The sequence below is a fragment of the Crinia signifera genome, chromosome 7 (assembly GCF_055691185.1).
Source record: "Crinia signifera chromosome 7, ASM5569118v1, whole genome shotgun sequence".
Classification (NCBI taxonomy): Eukaryota; Metazoa; Chordata; class Amphibia; order Anura; family Myobatrachidae; genus Crinia; species Crinia signifera.
Genome location: NC_139223.1, coordinates 168464761 through 168485650, shown reverse-complemented (window position 1 = coordinate 168485650; position 20890 = coordinate 168464761). Strand labels below are relative to the sequence as shown.

General features: G+C 48.9%; 1 protein-coding gene across 1 annotated transcript; it reads left to right on the top strand.

The window, feature by feature from the left end:
- Positions 1 to 884: 884 nt before the first annotated feature.
- ZNF148 (zinc finger protein 148) lies at positions 885 to 20512 on the top strand. The gene is made up of 7 exons (XM_083154282.1): positions 885 to 1001; positions 7448 to 7726; positions 9682 to 9807; positions 10011 to 10134; positions 11232 to 11315; positions 11988 to 12106; positions 13456 to 20512. The coding sequence occupies exons 2-7, from the start codon at positions 7463 to 7465 to the stop codon at positions 15085 to 15087; spliced, it is 2349 nt and encodes a 782-aa protein (XP_083010408.1). The 5' UTR covers positions 885 to 1001; positions 7448 to 7462; the 3' UTR covers positions 15088 to 20512.
- Positions 20513 to 20890: the final 378 nt, after the last annotated feature.

Below are 20890 nucleotides of genomic sequence, written 5' to 3'. Positions count from 1 at the left end.
GCGCTGTGATCATACACAAGTACCGTTTATTCTTCCTGTTTGATGTGGTCGGGTATCCACGTATCACTGTGGCTGGAATAAGGCTATTGTTATATTTGGACAGGTAGAACTCTGAGATATAGCGCACAGCCACATCCTTTTTAGGGCCGAGTACGTACCTGCTACCTGTCCTGATCTGTGTATATAGCAAGGGGCTGAGCTTACACAGACATGAAAGGGGCTTATTTTGTTCAAAAAGTTTCCCCTTTATTGATTTTGGGAGATCTGAGTTGCATGTAAAGACTCTAGCCTTAATGGCATGTGGGTATATGTGGAGAAGCTTTACTGGCATGTAGGGTATATATGAGGTCTAACGGGCACATGCGGGATATATAAAGCCTTATGGGCATGTGTGAAAATGTAGGGTACATGTGGACAGGTGTAACTGGCATGTGGAAAGGTCTGAGGGACTTGGGAAGAGCGAATAATGGGCACTAGTACATTATATCAGTGGCAGGTTGGATGGTCTGTGAGGTGAGCAGGTGGTATGGGGGCAGTCTGTGATACGTGGGGGTGAGATTGGGAGGTCATATGGGAACTGATGACCTGTGGGGACAAGTGGGAGTCATAGTGCACATTGGTGCCAGTCAAGGGGATGGGAGCAAATTGGGGTCCTGAGGGTTGGAGGGGGCACCTCTGCCCCCATACAAGTGTCCCAGGTTACCCATCCCTGCTCTGCCGCCTCTCATTTTCCAGGTACTATGACCACCCTCCCTGGCCAGTAACATATATGTTGTGTACCCTGCGCACATGTGTCAGGTATGATGCAGTACATAGGAGCACCCCGTATAGCAGCAGCACCCGTGTTAACACCAGGCCGGCCAGCGCCAGGTCCCCCAGCCTCCTCCTCCCACAATGCCCTGCGCGGGGCCGCCCTGTCTCCGGTTCCGGTTCCGGTGGGGGAGGAAGAAGCCGCCGCTGACACCGGCTGGACCGGCCCGGGGATACGGTGGGCAATGCGGGTGAGATGCGGAGGAATGGGGGGTGAATTAAGGGGCGGCGATGTAACTGCCCGGGCGACCGCAGCCTGCCAGGAGTCCAGGAAACTCCGGGGATGCGGGGCGGATGTAGGCCTCATCTCCCGGTATGCCCCTCACCCGCCGCCGGGGGGGCTGTGTATAACATGGGGGAGGGGGAGACTGCTGTGTATAACATGGGGGAGGGGGAGACTGCTGTGTATAACATGGGGGGAGGGGGAGACTGCTGTGTATAACATGGGGGGAGGGGGAGACTGCTGTGCATAACATGGGGGGAGGGGGAGACTGCTGTGCATAACATGGGGGGAGGGGGAGACTGCTGTGTATAACATGGGGGGAGGGGGAGACTGCTGTGTATAACATGGGGGGAGGGGTAGACTGCTGTGTATAACATGGGGGAGGGGGAGACTGCTGTGTATAACATGGGGGGAGGGGGAGACTGCTGTGCATAACATGGGGGGAGGGGGAGACTGCTGTGCATAACATGGGGGGAGGGGGAGACTGCTGTGCATAACATGGGGGAGGGGGAGACTGCTGTGTATAACATGGGGGAGGGGGAGACTGCTGTGTATAACATGGTTGAGGGGGAGACTGCTGTGTATAACATGAGGGGAGGGGGAGACTGCTGTGTATAACATGGGGAGGGGGAGACTGCTGTGTATAACATGGGGGGAGGGGGCGACTGCTGTGTATAACATGGGGGGAGGGGGCGACTGCTGTGTATAACATGGGGGGAGGGGGAGACTGCTGTGCATAACATGGGGGGAGGGGGAGACTGCTGTGCATAACATGGGGGGAGGGGGAGACTGCTGTGTATAACATGGGGGGAGGGGGAGACTGCTGTGTATAACATGGGGGGAGGGGGAGACTGCTGTGCATAACATGGGGGGAGGGGGAGACTGCTGTGCATAACATGGGGGGAGGGGGAGACTGCTGTGCATAACATGGGGGGAGGGGGAGACTGCTGTGTATAACATGGGGGAGGGGGAGACTGCTGTGTATAACATGGTTGAGGGGGAGACTGCTGAGTATAACATGGGGGAGGGGAGACTGCTGAGTATAACATGGGGGAGAGGGAGCTGTGTATAACATGAGGGGGAAGCTGTATAACATGGGGAGAGACTGCTGTGTATAACATGGGGAGAGGGGGAGCTGTGTATAACATGGGGGAGGGGGAAGCTGTGTATAACAGGGAGAGGAAGCTGTGTATAACATGGGGGAGGGGGAGACTGTTGTGTGTAACATGGGGGAGGGGGGAGCTGTGTATAACATGGGGGGAGGGGAAGCTGTAAATAACATGGGGGGAGACTGTTGTGTATAACATAGGGGGAGGGGGAAGCTGTGCATAACCTGGGGGGGAGTGGTGTGTATAACCTGGGGGGAGTGGTGTATAACATAGTAGGAAGGGGGAAACTGTATAACATGGGGGAGATTGCTGTGTATAACCTGGGGGGAGTGGTGTATAACATGGGGGGGGGGGGAGAGAAGGGGAAGCTGTGTATAACATTAGGGGGAGGGGAAAGCTGTGTATAACATGGGGGGGAGGAGGAGCTGTGTATAATAAGGGTTGAGACTTGTGTATAACATTGGGGGGGAGTGGAGAAGCTGTGTATAACAGGGTTGGAGACTGTTGTGTATAACATAGGGGGAGGGGGAAGCTGTGTATATCATGGGGGAGATTGCTGTGTATAACATGGGGGAGATTTCTGTGTATAACTTGGGGGGAACTGTCTATAACCTGGGGGGAGTGATGTATAACATGGGGGGGGTAAACTGTATAACATGGGGGCTATGTATAACATGGGGGCAGGGGGGGGGGCTGAGTATAACATTGGGGGGAGGGGAAAGCTGTGTATAACATAGGGGGAGGGGGACGCTGTGTTTAACATGGGGGGAGATTGCTGTGTATAACATGGGGGGGGGGCAAGACTGCTGTGTATAACCTGGGGGGAGTGGTGTATAACCTGGGGGGGCTATGTTTAACATGAGGGGGAAGGGGGGGAGCTGTGCATAACATTGCGGAAGCTGTGTATAACATGGGTGGAGGGGGAAACAATGAAAAGTGTGGGGTGCTTAAAGGTACACTGATAACCAATTTATAATAAAATACATTTATTTAAGACATACAAACATATAGCACAATATACTGGTCAAGTGGATCACAGTATTGCAATCAAATAATCAATGTCTCCCAGGATGCATTAATCAAACAATGAACTGGAAATGAAATAAAAATGAAAATACCAATAAAAATAAAGAGCTCAAAAATTAAAAAACATGAAAAAACAGGCCAGCTTGTGCTGATTATGCCTGATTATGTTGGTAATAATCAGCCTATATCTCTGCACTTATTACAAAATATCTCCCATCTCGACCACTCCGTTCTGCACAAGATCTGCGTCTCTCTTCTGCACGGATCACTAGCTCCCATTCACTATTACAGGACTTTCATCGGGCTGCTCCCATCCTATGGAATGCCCTTCCACGCACAATTAGACTCTCCTCTAGCCTCCAAACCTTCAAGCGTTCCCTGAAAACTCACCTCTTCAGGCAAGCCTTTCATATTTATATACCGCACACATAACCCTCTGAGGCACTTATGTATTATATAGCTTCCCTTCTGGACTTGTAACTTGGTGGGACAGCTATGTCAGTGGTTCCCAACCCTGGTCCTCAAGTACCACCAACAGTGCACGTTTTCCAGGTGACCCCGGCAGGTGCACTCATTATTCAGACACATTTGAAAAGATCACAGGTGGAGCTAATTATCTCACCTGTGATTCTGTGTGGAGACCTGCAAAATGTGCACTGTTGGGGGTACTTGAGGACCAGGGTTGGGAACCATTGTGCTATGCTATTACTGGTGCCTGTCCTTGTGTTTCCCTCCAATATCCCTATAGATTGCAAGCTTGCTGCAGGGCCCTCTAACTCCAAATTCTGTCTGTTGTTACCCAGTTTGTTTTATCACTGTCTACTATTGTAAAGCGCAACGGAATCTGATGCGCTATATAAGACGCTGTAACGGAATCTGCTGAGCTATTTAAGACACTGTAACTGAATCTGCTGCGCTATATAAGACACTGTAACGGAATCTGCTGCGCTATATAAGACGCTGTAACGGAATCTGCTGCGCTATATAAGACACTGTAACGGAATCTGCTGCGCTATATAAGACACTGTAACGGAATCTGCTGCGCTATATAAGACACTGTAACAGAATCTGCTGCGCTATATAAGAACCTGTAACGGAATCTGCTGCGCTATATAAGACACTGTAACAGAATCTGCTGCGCTATATAACAGGCTGTAACGGAATCTGCTGCGCTATATAAGACACTGTAACGGAATCTGCTGCGCTTTAGAAGACATTGTAACGGAATCTGCTGCGCTATAGAAGACACTGTAACGGAATCTGCTGCGCTATGTAAGACGCTGTAACGGAATCTGCTGCACTATGTAAGACGCTGTAACGGAATCTGCTGCGCTATATAAGACGCTGCAACGGAATCTGCTGCGCTATATAAGACGCTGTAACGGAATCTGCTGCGCTATATAAGACACTGTAACGGAATCTGCTGCACTATATAAGACACTATATCGGAATCTGCTGCGCTATATAAGACTCTGTAACGGAATCTGCTGCGCTATATAAGACACTGTAACGGAATCTGCTGCGCTATATAAGACACTGTAACGGAATCTGCTGCGCTATATAAGACTCTGTAACGGAATCTGCTGCGCTATATAAGAAACTGCAAATAAATAAATAATAAATAAATAATAATCAATAGGTGTATATAGCAGGATTTAGTTGTATTTCATAGCAGTTTATCCTTTTATATTAGAAATATGTCTGGCAGCTGTATAAGTGGCCGGCAGACAATATAATTTTCCAGGTGTATCTGCTCAACTAGAGTGTCACAATCATAAAATATATATTATATACCTCCAGTTATATAGATGGATTTTTACCAGTTCTTGGCATCGGGAGTAGCCTCAAATTAGTGTTCATTCTTGCACCCGCCAGCTTCGAAAACCCATGCAGTTTCTCTTCCCTGTCTGGGGTGTCGCTGTCTGCTGTAGTGCTTCTAGCACAGTGTGGTCTGTATATCGGCACTGATATGCAAACCAGACCTGTGCTAGAAACACCACAGCAGACAGTGACACCCCAGGCAGGGAAGAGGAACTGCATGGCTTTCCAAAGCTGGCGGGTGCTAGAATGAACACTAGCAAAGGATGCTTTGGAGGAATTGTGCCTCCTACCTCTGGTGGGACTCGCATGGTCCGGCAGCAGCGGCTGTTGGTGTATTTAGGAACGCTGCCTCTGTGGTTGGTGTAGCGCCTCCTCCCGGCAGCCCACCTTCTATGCCCGGCTTGGAGATCCAGCCGATATGGAGTGTGCTGCTGCTAGCACTATCACTTCTGCGCCCGGCTTTGGAGTATAACGTCTTGCTACTGGCAGCCTGTGTTGGCGGTGGATGGCTGCTGACCTCTGCCTTGTGCAGGACCACCGTTTGTGGATGCCAATGCCTCTCTGGTGTCCTGTGTCCTGTTGACCTGGTGGGAATATGGGTGACTGGGAATCCCTATGAAACAGCTCCTCTGATAACACGTTTTGCCAGCACTCAGGGCAACTTTTTCAAATCTGGAGTGAGTGTCCATTCGTTCGTCGGCATTATATGCCTGTCTCTTTATTTAATTCAGGTGTTTTGCAGTCATTAGTCAATGCCGGTTTCCTAATTTGTATATATCCAGATTACTTGGAGAATTTTTTTTTTTTTTCCCCATTTGTATTCCATTGTACATATTAAGAAAGAAGAGATCATGACTAAAGGTGGGCGACTATGCCCATCGTGTATGGACAGCGAGGATCGCTATCATCGCTGGGGGGAATGCCGCTGAGTGCATACACACTGAGCGGCTTTCCCCTGCCCGGTGCCGTCAGCTTAGGGCGGACGGCTTTGGATAGTGCAGAGCTAAGCAAAGCCATCCTCAAAGCCGCTCATCTGCTGGTATTACCAGCAGATGAACGGCTTTCCCGGCGATGTTGCGGGAACGCACAGCAGCGCTCATCGCCTGGACATACACACTGGGCGGCTTTGAGCTGAAAGCCGCTCAAACCTGCTGTTTCGAGTGACTTTCAGCTGAAAGTCGCCCAGTGTGTATGGGCCTTAACAAATATATGTTTGTTCTGTTAGCCAAAATCTATTTTGGGCATAGACCAATAGTTATTTGCAAATAAATGTATACTAATTTATTTATTTACTGCAGAGGAGACATCGTCACTATAATATTGTTTATGAGTAAACTCGTACTGATTTATTTAGTTGGGTCTAACCACATTAGGTTGGTGCTGAGCTGGTATTACACCAATATGGATTATATCCAAATGAATTAATTGTAGCTGGTGAATAAACAATTACAATCTCTAAAAATATCTAAGTATATATAAATATAAATGTATAGTTCTATAAAGCAGCAGAAGTAAAACCAAAGACAAACGGAGCCAGAACAAAAACAGAAAATGAGAACCTAAATAGAGGACGGTATCTGATGTCATATCTCCACTACATGATCGCTCCTGTTCTCTGCTGTCTATTCTTTATTTTAGATCATTTTGTTTTATTTTATTTGCTAGCTTTACTGTCATTATACTTTCTTCCTAATCCCTAACCTAAAGATGAAGGACCAGAAACAAACTTTATGGGAGGAAAGAGAAAAAAAAATGGGGGGGGGGGAAGCTTCCCAAAGGGGATTGGCCGCATTCTCTGTGATGTCACTCACCCTTAGTGCAGGGATTGGCTGCATTCTCAGTGATGTCACTCACTTAGTGCAGGGATTGGCTGCATTCTCAGTGATGTCACTCATCCTTAGTGCAGGGATTGGCTGCAATCTCAGTGCTGTCTCTGTATTACTTGTGTTTTAGCAGTGAGGGGACAAGTGCCCTGCGATGGCATTTAAACTGCTCTATCAAATCTAGGCCAAGCTTGCTTAGAATATGCTGGGTACATGCAACACCCCTGATTTATTACACCCCTAACCGTCATAATGAGGAACACGGCAGAATAACTGTTAGAGAGTCGTTGCTGAGACTCTGACTGTTTTTTTTTTCATTTCTCTCTTATACCCCTTTCACACTTGCAAAAATATCCCGGGTTTTTTGCACATGAACGCGCATCAACCTGGGATTTAGCTCAGTGTGAAAGGGTCTTGTCACCACATCCCTTGTTCGGCATTCCAGGATTTCTACCCAAGTCCTGACCTGGGTAGATTCTGGAATAGACACGGGATGCGGTGAGTGTGAATGGGTATTCCGAGACGTCTCTGTGATGTCACTCACTCTAAAGTGTAGGGATTGGCTGCATTCTCGGTGTTGTCGTTGCCGCGTACCGTTGCTGAGACTGACTCTGGTTTCTACATCTCTCTTACAGACGTCTCTGTGAATTATGAATATTGAAAGCAATCTAGAAAGTTTCCTTAAATGTGGCCACACAAGCGTTCTGCAATCTCCCAGGGGTCTGCCAGGAATAGGGGACCCTGACCAGCCCGGCCTAACGACATCTCGTACAGAGAGGCAGACCGACATCTTACAGGTTCGGGAGGAGATGATGTCACAGGACGAACTGATGGTGCAGGAGGAAACCGTGAAAAACGATGATGAGGAGGTGGACGCTCAGGAAAGGCTCCTCCCCCCCGGGTTCCAGTATACGGTCAGTTGTCATGTCGCAGTACAGGGGGTAGGTGTGCGCTCCTCCGCACAGGATCCAGTCTTCCATTCCTGTAATGTAGTCACTAAGGGATCATAAGGGCCCAATAACCCTGACAGTATGGCAGATATTATACCTGCTTATCATTAGTATCCTTTTATTTGTATAGCATTGACAGATTACTCGGCACTGTACATTGGAGGGTCCATGCGGGTGATCGGCCAAAAAGCAGAAGAATAAAATGTTCTGATAGAGACCAGGAACATTTATATCTCTCGGACGGGTTCTGCACATCCTGTCCTCTCATGAGCAGGGCCCTCCTCCCTCCTGGTTCTCACCCTGCACTATCTGCTTCCACTGCCCAGCAACTCTGACCCTTTCTGTCCGATCCTCTCCGGACGCTACTGGTAATAACTGACGCTCCTCTGTTACCACCGTGTCCAGTGTTTTTATATTATAATGTGAGCGCATACTGGTGTAATTCCTGTTCGCCGCCACGGACACTGTGTAAGTAAATGATAATGACGGTTGCAGTGACCATTAGTGAGAGACTCTCTATAGCCTTAGGAAAATATCAATACTTGACCTATACTGTTCATTCTAGCACCCGCTATCTTTGAAAACCCGCGCAGTCCCTCTTCCCTGCCTGGGGTGTCGCTGTCTGCTGTGGTGTTTCCAGCACAGGTCTGGTGTGTATATCAGTGCTGATATACAGACCACACTGTGCTAGAAGCACTACAGCAGACGTCGCCACCCGAGGCAGGGAAGAGGACACTAACCTATATGTCTGACATGTTAACGCCTTTAACTACTTACTGTATATCCGTACAATGTTCTCCCCAGAAATTTTTGTCCAGCCAGGTGGCATCACGAAGTAGCCGGGTGGGGTTCTTCACAATATTAAAATGGTTCAGTTATGACCATATTGATTTAAACTTGAGATTTTTCTATATCAATTACAGATGTAATTTTTTTAATCAGCTCCTAAATACTGGCCCACACTGGGTGGCACAATTGTTTAACAGCTTTTCAGAAATACTGATTTGCCCCTACAGATGCCCCTCAGATAGTTAAACAAGTATCTGCCCCCACAGAGTTTAACAGCTCCTGTGGCAATATAAAGAACAGAGAGTGTGGACACTGGACGACTGCTCTCTTTAATATTCTTAGGTGTCTTTAAAAGCAGTGGGAGGGATCTCTGCCCTCCATCGTCGTCCCCGGGTGCCGAAAAGAGCGCAAAAGATCATGTGACTGAAGGCAATGTCGCATCCGGCTTCCCTATCCGCCAGAGACGTGTTAATGTTGGAGAGGTCGCCGGGCGAACAACAGGGGACACACATCACCTCAGCTGCACAGTCTGTGTGCCACGTAGATCGTCCGGCAGTGATGTGTGTCCCCTGTTGTTTCGCGGGACACCCTCTCCAACTTAAGAGCTGCCGGACAACAGGGGGTCTTTTCTGCCGGGCGGCACGGGGACACATGCCTGGTGGACCGCTCATAATTTAAAGCGTGGGGAGAACACTGTCCGTACCTGTTTTGTGGATGACTTTGATCATGTACAGGGGAGTTAATCTATGTTGCTGGGTGAGTAATTATCCCACCTGCTGCCCCATGCAGAAATCCTGAAAACATGACCTGCTAGGGAGAACCACATATGTAGAATGTGCAGGTGTCACTAGTTTACCTCATCCGATTTGGCAGCAGTAATATCATGGATTACACAGGATCTGTGGCTGATTCAAACCAGGTATAATGCAGGCTTGAAATCAGCCAGGCACAGAACCTGTGTAATTCATAAGTATCCCAGATTAAATGGCCAGTATGGTAAGCCTTGGTATATTCCGGCTCCGCTAACGTCTCCGCTAGGCCGTCACCAGCCTCCTCTCCTGCTCAGTTGGATGTTAGCTCAGTGTCTCGCCAGAATGATTCCTTCATTCTTCTCTGTATCATTCCGACAGGTTCATGTGAAACAAGAGATAAAGTTCTCTGAGGAAATGGAGCCTCAGATGATGGAGTGCTCGCAGCTACCGGAGCCGGTGGATCTCCAGAAGAAGAAGAAGAGGAAACAGCGTTCCCCGGCCAAGGTAAAGTAGCCATAGGACAGAAGTGGCGAATGGAACGTCTTGTGTAATGTCATCGTTCCGGGAGACACTGGAAATCACACACAGGGACTATGATGTCCTGTGCGTGCTCTTCTACGTGCGAGGGGTGCCAATTCCTCCGTTCCAGACCTCTTCTGATCCAGTTCCATAAATGCACCACTTACATGTTAATGTATGTGTTCTAGATCCTCACCATTAATGAAGACGGCTCGCTGGGCCTGAAGATCCCCAAATGCCATGTGTGCGAGCACTGCAACGCGGCCTTCAGAACCAACTACCACCTGCAGAGACACGTCTTCATACACACCGGTAACCCTCCCTTCTTGTTTTGTTGGGGTGACAATAGAATATGGGAACCTATAACTTATCCGATAGGAGATCACAGTAGGAAGTGACAGACGACTGGCAGACCGTTACCTTGTGATCATTAGGCTTCCGTGTCTCATGCTCCGACATCATCGTTCCACCAGATTTAATCCAGAATCTCTCCCATCGGCAGCTCAGCCCTAGATCTAATCTAGAACCGTTCCTACGTTCACCCCTAAATCTACTCCAGACTCCCCAACTACAGTTCACCCCTAGATCTACTCCAATATCTCTCCCAACTACATCTATCCCCTAGATCTGTTCCAGAATCTCTCTCGGGTGCAGGTGGCTGTAGACTTCTGCGATCTATCACAGCAGTGTATGGCCATTTGAACCCCCTTGGACCTTCCTCGGCAGCAGGATCGCATGCGATAGATCATGTGGTCCTTTTGCATGCAATGTGCCGCATGCAATCCCATTCCCCGCCACAGGGATGATGTCCAAGTCAAAGGTCAGATGTGCAGGCAGGTCTGACTTCTGATCCGATGCGCACGGGACCACGGATCGAATCCGATGTCAAACACATGCGATTTTGGATGATTTCACCCGATTTCTCGGACCGATCCATCGGAATCGGGAGAAATGGGCCCAAATCACAGAATTGTATGGGGACCTTAAGATCCGCTCCAGAATCTTTCCCAACTACAGTTCACCCCTAGATCCGCTCCAGAATCCCTCATTTAGGGTGATGTTTGTTTATGCCTGGGATAAATAATAATTAAATTATGTCTGGAATGTGATCAGTTATGTGTTCCATATGCAGCTGCAGTGCCATCTGTAGGTAAGATGACGGAACTGCATCCTTTTTATCAGACATGAAAATCATTTATTTTCAGTTTAGTTATTTGGAACTTTCCAGGGTGATGTGAAGGGATGTTGGATTGAGCATTTCTATACTGTGGATGTGGTGTACTGAGGTCTCTGCACAGACCGAAACCTACTAAGCGAGTCGCTAGTAACTCAAAGACACAGTCCACCAGTAGCAATGTGTGACAATGTTACAGCTGAGTGGCTTCAATATCTACAATGACATTTTCCAGGTGAGAAGCCTTTCCAGTGCAGCCAGTGTGATATGCGATTCATTCAGAAGTATCTACTGCAGAGACACGAGAAGATCCACACAGGTGAGTGACACTTTGCTCAGGGTGGGAACGGCCTTGGGGACCCTAATTTTGCCATGGACGCACAAGGTCACGTTAGGATGTTGCTTTATGGGAAACCATGACCCCCTGTTAGGGGGGTGTGTGTGCGAGATCCCCCATGTGTCAGGTGTGAGCAGAGAGAACTACATCTCCCAGCAGCCTCCTCCCGTAGCCACATCTTTTCCGCCTCGTGTGATTTTGACCCTCGCCACTTTTAAATTTAACACAGCCGGTATTGGGAGCTCGTGGTAACTCACATTTTTAGCCGGCAAAATCCTGTGGGTAATTGATTGTGCCGCGTAGTTTATGGTCCACTCTTGCACAATATCAGGAATTGGTTCCATGTTGGTTGGCCTCCCTTTAAGTCACCGCAAATGTGCAATATAACATCCTATAGACAAGCAAATCGTGGATCATGAATAATTCAAAACGGCAGCAAAAGGGATCATGAATTCCTACTAATATGATTCTATTTCCTCACAAGCTGGGTCATCCTGGGCATTGTGGTTCATCTGCATGTAATTGTGGATACATGTGTACTTATAATCCTTATTGGTACCAGGACCATAGTCTCATTACTGCACTAAGGGCCCCCGGCGGTCTCTGTACCTGCACATGCTGCCTGTATACTGACCCCTCTTCCATCTGCCGCAGGTGAGAAGCCGTTCCATTGTGACGAGTGCGGAATGCGGTTCATTCAGAAATACCACATGGAGCGGCACAAGAGAACCCACAGCGGGGAGAAGCCTTATCAGTGCGAGTACTGCCTGCAGGTGGGTATAGATGCCAGTGCCAGTACTGCCTGCAGGTGGGTATATATCAGTGCGAGTACTGCCTGCAGGTGGGTATATATCAGTGCGAGTACTGCCTGCAGGTGGGTATAGATGCCAGTGCCAGTACTGCCTGCAGGTGGGTATAGATATCAGTGCGAGTACTGCCTGCAGGTGGGTATAGATGCCAGTGCCAGTACTGCCTGCAGGTGGGTATATATCAGTGCCAGTACTGCCTGCAGGTGGGTATATATCAGTGCCAGTACTGCCTGCAGGTGGGTATATATCAGTGCGAGTACTGCCTGCAGGTGGGTATATATCAGTGCGAGTACTGCCTGCAGGTGGGTATAGATACCAGTGCCAGTACTGCCTGCAGGTGGGTATAGATATCAGTGCGAGTACTGCCTGCAGGTGGGTATAGATGCCAGTGCCAGTACTGCCTGCAGGTGGGTATATATCAGTGCCAGTACTGCCTGCAGGTGGGTATATATCAGTGCGAGTACTGCCTGCAGGTGGGTATATATCAGTGCGAGTACTGCCTGCAGGTGGGTATATATCAGTGCGAGTACTGCCTGCAGGTGGGTATAGATACCAGTGCCAGTACTGCCTGCAGGTGGGTATAGATATCAGTGCGAGTACTGCCTGCAGGTGGGTATAGATGCCAGTGCCAGTACTGCCTGCAGGTGGGTATAGGTGCCAGTACTGCCTGCAGGTGGGTATATATCAGTGCCAGTACTGCCTGCAGGTGGGTATAGATACCAGTGCCAGTACTGCCTGCAGGTGGGTATAGATATCAGTGCGAGTACTGCCTGCAGGTGGGTATAGATACCAGTGCCAGTACTGCCTGCAGGTGGGTATAGATATCAGTGCGAGTACTGCCTGCAGGTGGGTATAGATACCAGTGCCAGTACTGCCTGCAGGTGGGTATAGATATCAGTGCGAGTACTGCCTGCAGGTGGGTATAGATACCAGTGCCAGTACTGCCTGCCGGTGGATATAGATACCAGTGCCAGTACTACCTGCAGGTGGGTATAGATACCAGTGCCAGTACTACCTGCAGGTGGGTATAGATACCAGTGCCGGTACTGCCTGCAGGTGGGTATAGATACCAGTGCCAGGCGGTGGGTATAGATAACAATGCCAGTACAGAGTTCCTGGTAGATGTGCTCCAGGCTGTAGCAGACACTCAGATAAAAGACCTGAACATTCTACTATAATAATCTATGCTGGGACGTTCCGCGTCACAGTGGTGATGCACAAGTAACCAGTAACGCCGGCTAGTCTGTACCATAACCTGCCCTTATGTTACATATCCCTGCACTAATACAGATCCGTCTTGTCCTTATACACAGTACTTCTCCAGGACGGACCGGGTACTGAAACACAAGCGCATGTGCCACGAGAATCGCGAGAGGAAAATGGTAAAATGTGCCAGTAAATCCGGGCTCTTATCGCCAGATGGGGACATCGGCTTCTCCACAACAACCAAAGAGGGCGCTCTACCGAAGAAGAAGCAGAGGACAGACAAGATGAAGCTCCTGCTACTGAGTGACAAGGACCACCTGGAGAAGCCCGAACAGAAGAAGGAGAAGACGGACTACCTGCCCCTCTACCCCGACAGCACCAAAGTGAAAGATGAGTACATGGTGGCGGAGTACGCCGTAGAGATGCCCCACTCCTCAGTCAGCGACTTGCACTTACAGGAGGCCGTGTCCAGGGACATTAGTCCTCCCAAACTGCTCATCAAAAAGGTGAACAGCAAAAAGAGTATAAAGCTGGCGCTGGAGCAGAGCCAGGCGCTGGAGCAGAGTTCGTCCTTGTCGGCGCTGTCTGCGTTTGACGACGGGAAGGTCCCTAAGTACACCTTTGAACTGGTGGACAAACAGGGGCTTCTGGACTCGGGCAGCAATTCCGACATGGACCACGGCGACCCGCTGCAGGACGGGACCCCCAAGCCAACCAACAGCAGCGTCGGCTACGACGAGGCCATGCAGTTCTCCAAGAAGAAGAGGTACTTGCTGGCGGCCACCAGCAACAGCAGCAGGGAGTACGCCCTCAACGTGAGCACCATGGCCTCCCAGCCGTCCGCTACGCAGGCAGCCGTAGCCAGCGTCCTGGACGAGAACGGCACTGCCACCCTCATAGATGCCCAGTCGCTGAGTGTGGACATTAAAACGAACCACGACAAGAACGTGATTCCCGACGAGGTCTTGCAGACCCTCTTGGATCATTACTCGCACAAAGCGAACGGGCAGCACGAGATCTCGTTCAGCGTGGGAGATACAGAGGTGACTTCTAGTATATCCATTAACTCCTCCGAGGTGGGGGAATCCAGCCAACCGGAGCCGCTGGGGGCCACTGTCCAGGTCCCCCAGTCTGACAAGGCCAGCATGTTGCAGGAATATTCCAAGTTTCTGCAGCAGGCGTTGGACCGGACTAGCCAAAACGATGCCTATCTGAACAACACAAGCCTGAACTTTATCACGGACAGCCCGACCCTCTCCAGCACGCCTGCGTTCTCCACGCTGGACAAGCACGTTTATGCCACCTTGCCCATCAGCACTTTCCGGGCAGGGCTGACCACCCCGCTGAGAGTGTCCCCTGACAAATCACACTTTGGCCTCATAGTGACTGACCCCCAGAACGCCTTCAGCTTTACAGCCGATGACGGCGCCCACACATCGCCTACACCCTCCTCGTCGGCGCAGGACTTCATCGAGCAAGTGACCGGGCAGAAGAAGACTGAATCGCAGCCTGTCCACCAGGCGTACCAGCTCAACGCCTTTGAGCAACCCTTCAGGGCGCAGTACCACGGCGGCCGGACTGGGATATCTCCCCAGTTCAGTAATGCCAACGGACAGGTGACCCTGAGACAGCCAGCCACCAGTGCCGATTTCCCAGAATTCCCCCTGGTGAATGTTAACGAGAGTAGGACCCAGCTGACTTCTAGCCCCGACCCGGCCGCTAGCCAGACCTTTGGCTAATGCTTTAATTGTACAACCCCCCTTGTCGCCAGACCGCTGCACATTGCTGAACGTTTTAGGAAGTCACTGTGTATCCCAAAGCACGTGTAGCATATGACAATGCCCCATTGTTCGTGTAACGAGCGGACGCTGCTTTCCCCGGCTCGCAGGAGGCCGGCTTCGCTCTGTGAACTGAGTGCTTGCTGGCTTATGTTCTGGGGGTTGTTCTTTATGTGTCCGTACTGCAGAGAGCCTGAGCCGTGAGTGCTGGGAGGGGGTGTTGCACCTGTTACACATCCTGCCAGGAAGAGGGCAGTGCGGTCTTATGCCGAGGCTGCCGCTTTAACCCACCCCGGGCCATTGGGCGATGCTTATTTTACCCTTTTTAAGGTAAAAAAAAAATTGTTTTAAGGCACTTTAAAGTTGCAAGCCGCGTTCCTGCGTTTGAGGGGCCGAGCTGTACAGTCTGGGATATTTGTATTAATGTCATTCACAGATCAATAGGACATAATGACAACAAGGAAAGGCTGCAGCGGTTCCGCAGGTGACCCAGTGGGCTCTGCACTTCCTGCGCAATGCTCTGCAGACCTTTAGCGCAGCTGATCAGAGAAAGCACTTACCTTTATCTAAAGCTGACTTCAGTTTATTTTCCTTTCTGGATTTTTAGACACGTGGGGTGTGTACATTGCAATGCGTACATGCACATACACACATCCTATGCATAGCAAACCCGTGTGCAGGTATGTGGATGTGTTTTTATGGTATCATTTTAATTCCAAATATCGTTTAAAGCGACAGCAATGGGGTCAAGTATTGATCCGCTCTCTGTGCCCAGTGACACTGCGCCAATGCTGTCGCAGGTAGATTGGCTGGATATATTGGCGGCCACGGGAGCCTGGTTTATGAAATGATGCTAATCCGGGAATCTATAGGGCTTTGTGCGCCAATTGATTGATGCGTGCGCTCGTATTATGGCCTCCCCGAGTTGGATGGACATACGCAAAAATGCGTAAATTTCCAACTGTGCGTATGCTTCGCATAGTAGCTCGTTGGTTGTGCCCACGAGACGACGTCTGTCCTAAACTCATCAGCTCAGTAGCGGCCTGATGCTGTGTGCCATCCTCTAACGCCAGTGTCAGGAATGATGCTAATATAGTACTTAGATAATGCTTTGCGGGCCCATTCGGGATGGATTTCAGGAGTGAGTATGAGGCTCCCAACCGTACGCCCAATATCTCACTACTGAAATATATCGATCACGTCAGATTAGCACTTTTACGGTCCGCACAGTCACCAAAGGAGCAGCAGTATACTATACTCAGTTCTGTACACCGTTGCAGGCTGCACATTTTGCACAGATGGCATGGCGGACAGATCACCCTTTTGATCCAGAAGTGATCATCCTCTGTACCAGGTTATGGGGTGCTTTCCCTGCTTCCCTGAGTATGACGTTACGCCAAATTCCTGGGATTAAACTGCTTCCCTCCACAAGGTACGTTACCTTACAGACGCGCCTGTCCTGACATTTCACACGCATACTCCTCTCGGACTTGAGACGGAAAGCTGGAGAGGTTGATCCAATGATAGCACTTAGTAATTCTGAATATAGCACTTAATATGGTTCTGCGTGTAATGAAATTATGTGTATGGCCTCTGTCCCAGTTGGAATGTTTCCTTGATGTTGCCACATGTAAAAATGGCTTTTAGATTTTGTTGCCTGACCGCGGAATCCGCAGGTTCTCGGTCCATTCTGAATTGGAAGGATATAGCTTTTTGTTATGGGGAGGGAGGGGGGTGGGGGGGGGGGGGTGTCAGTGCCCAGATGGAAATGCACATTAAAGGACCAGGAATACAAGTATAAAAGTTGCCTTATATATATATGGAAGAGCTGGTAGCAATTCAGACTATAAACCTATTAAGCATCTTTTTTTAACCCTTTGAGTGCCCAGATCTCTGTGGGAAATGTTCAAAATATCCGCTAAAAATCCCAGCGTCGCTCGCATTTGTTATGTAAATTCAAACAAAAGATGCTGTGTAAAATAAGATTATATTGCTATGTAAGGTAACCTTACAGGTCATTATGGTGAATGAAAATGTTTGCTCGCCAATTTTCGTACCTACTGTATATTGACAACTTCACTTGGCACTCAACGGGTTAATAGATGGTTGATAACAGAGAACAATAGCTTGAAATGTCCGGCTCAGTAAATGTTGAACACTTTTCTCTAAAGGTATGGAAACATTTGCATATACAATGTGTGAATGCTATATCATACCTTTAATATACGGCATTTGCTTGAACGTCCAGGTTTTGTGGCCACTTCAGCAGGTTTCCCAGTCTCTGTTGTATTCCGTCTTTTGTTAAGCTAAGTGTGTTATATTCTTGTTTTATTTGTCATGTTGTTTATAAGCCACATTTGAGTCTGCACTTGGCACCTTGCTTGTATCAGTATTTTAGTGGTACTCCTTTTATTTTAACTGTCCACGTTTGATTGATTTGCTGATTAGGAAGAGTCTCATTACTGCTCTGATGGTTTGATGCTGGGCACAGGGATGACCCCCACCCCCAGGGGTGCGCCCACATATATACACCCAAAATTGCTAAAATGATGCTACAATTTAAGTACCCTACTGCGGGATTAGTGTTTATAATCTTAGTTTCCAAAACAGTTTTAGGAATCCAGGCAGAAGAGCAGGGGAATGCTCAACAGCTGGGGGAATCTGAATGCTCAACAGCTGGGGGAATCTGAATGCTCAACAGCTGGGGGAATCTGAATGCTCAACAGCAGGGGGGGGAGCTGAATGCTCAACAGCAGGGGGGAAGCTGAATGCTCAACAGCAGGGGGGAAGCTGAATGCTCAACAGCAGGGGGGAAGCTGAATGCTCAACAGCAGGGGGGAAGCTGAATGCTCAACAGCAGGGGGGAAGCTGAATGCTCAACAGCAGTGGGGAAGCTGAATGCTCAACAGCAGGGGGGAATCTGAATGCTCAACAGCAGGGGGGAAGCTGAAAGCTCAACAGCAGGGGGGAAGCTGAATGCTCAACAGCAGGGGGGAAGCTGAATGCTCAACAGCAGGGGGGAAACTGAATGCTCAACAGCTGGGGGAAGCTGAATGCTCAACAGCTGGGGGAAGCTGAATGCTCAACAGCAGGGGGGAAGCTGAATGCTCAACAGCAGGGGGGAAGCTGAATGCTCAACAGCAGGGGGGAAGCTGAATGCTCAACAGCAGGGGGAAGCTGAATGCTCAACAGGAAGCTGATTTATAGATCTGGTGTGGTATTAAAGATCGACATTGTCTAGATACAATCATTAGGGTCAAAAGATTGACAGGTAAAAAGTAGACAGACTACAAAAGTAGTCTTAAGGTCAACCGGTAAAGAATTTTTTTTTTGTTTTTATTTTTGGGGTGTCGTATGTTTTTGTCATCTATGACCACAATTATTGGGCTCTCTTCCCTCGCCGCGCTTCGGGCAAGGTCAACCGTAATCAGTGCAGATATCAAATCAAGGAAAAGTTACGCTAGAACAACCAGCTTGCGATTCTGATTTCCCTTGAACTCCCCGGCAGCCCTGGACTCACGATTTGGGGCACAATTCTTGACACCCGATTTGCTAACGACCCGTTGTGTGAGCCAGCTGCCCCCTAAGACCGATCGTGTCTCATGGCAGAAAACTGCCAGTCAAATGAGGCCGGTCGTACAAGCCATCTAACGACCAATCGCGTGTGCACAAACCAAGTCACAATCTGCAGCCAATCACGACAGATCATACGTGCAGCACGCATGATTTGAGGCTCAACCTCTTAAACCGCAGGACTGCGCATCTAACCGATATACCAAACCATGTACACACAACCGATCGCACAATATTGTGCATTCCTACACGATATCATAGTGTATGGCCGGCTTTGGGAAAACGCCACAAAACTGTGTCAGTCTTTGTCATGTTGGCCTTGTGTGTGATCTTCTTACCCACTGTCTACCTTTTACATGTCAAACTTTTGACCAACTTGTTGTACCTGTCGACACTGTCGACCTAACATGCGGAACCTCTTTTTTTATATATAGCTGGGGGATTTATTGGCAATTCTCATAATGGCGGTTACCAGTTTTTCTGGTTTGGTGAAACGGGACGATAAGACTCGTATTACTGTTTGTGGATTGCAGCCGGATTTGAATGGAATGACACAAATATATGTATAATCTCATCAAACACTGATGCCCAGACCGCTGTCACCCTAGGTACAGCTTTATATACCGGGTCATGTCATCTAAGAAAAGCACTAGATGGTCAGCTCTATCGGAACATGAAATATATCACAATATGTATATTTTCTGTAGGTGTACTTTTGCTATATAGGAAATATGTGCTAGTGTCAGAGAGATGCTGTGGGCCAGGTAATACCAAAGAGTTACACTAGAGGGCGATGCTGCTGCCTTTAAGCTCATGGCTGATGATTCATTTTCTTCCCTAGAAATATGTCTGCTGCCACTCATGCTAATAAATGGTTATATCCATACCTCCCAACATGACCCTCTCCAGGAGGGACAGAATGCTCCATACCTCCCACCATGACCCTCTCCAGGAGGGACAGAATGCTCCATACCTCCCACCATGACCCTCTCCAGGAGGGACAGAATGCTCTGTTCATGGACTTTCCTCTTAATTTATAATTGCCATCACCTGTTTTGAACAGGTTAAAGAGGGAAGCCCAGGGACAGAGCAGTGTGTCCTTCGTGTTGGCATCATTTGGTCTACAGCATGATGTTCGACAGTCATTAGGTTGACATCATTAGGTCGACATGGTTCTAGGTCGATAGGTCATTAGTTCGACATGGGGCTTTTCACTGTTTTTTGACCCGAATGTCAACACAGCCAACATGGACACAGTTTAAAGTGCACCACTGCGCTCAACATGCTTTGGGCACAGTGCCTCGCTGCGCTCGGCACACTATTTTATTCTCCCGCCATGCCCTAGTGCTGGGGTAGCCAACCCTAGTCCTCGAGAGCTACCAACAGTGCATGTTTTGCAGGTCTCCTCACAGAATCACAAGTGAGCTAATTAGCTCCATCTGTGTATCTTTTAAAATGTGTCAGTGATTAATGAGTGTAGCTGTGCAGCAGCTAGGTTGTCTTGAAAATGTGAACTGTTGGTAGCTCTCGAGGGCTAGGGTTGGCTACCACTGCCCTAGTGGATGGTAGGGCATGAAATACCGTCGGTTGGCACATGTCGGCTCAAAAAACAGTGAAAAACCCCATGTTGACCGTTTGTCTGTCGACCTAGACACTGTCCAACTTATGACCTTTCAACCTAAAACCATGTCGACCTTTTCTAATGCGGACCTAATGGTGTCGATCTAATGACTGTCAACCATCATCCTGTAGACCAAATGACCGCATCCCGTGTTCCTCCTGGAGAGGGTCATGTTGGGAGGTGTGTTATATCCAGGGCTATTTTTGTGCAGGCTCCAGCAGGAACTGTAGCCCTTATTCTAGTTCACTCTTTCTGACAAAATATTTCTTAGATGGACAAAACCATGTGCACTGCAGGTGAGGCAGGTGTAAAACCCCACCCAAATCTAATTATCTCTGCACAAGTAACACCTGCCTCACCTGCAGTGCTTATGGTTTTGTCCATCTAAGAAATATTTTGTCAGAAAGAGTGAACTAGAATAAGGGCCACAGTTCCTGCTAGAGCCTGCTCAAAAATAGCCCTGGTTATATCTACTCTATGCTCGCGCCAGTCCCGGCTAGGTAATTGCTGCCCGCTCCAGTCCCCTATAGTCTTATAACCTCGGGATATGTTCCCGGTTCCCCCATAGTG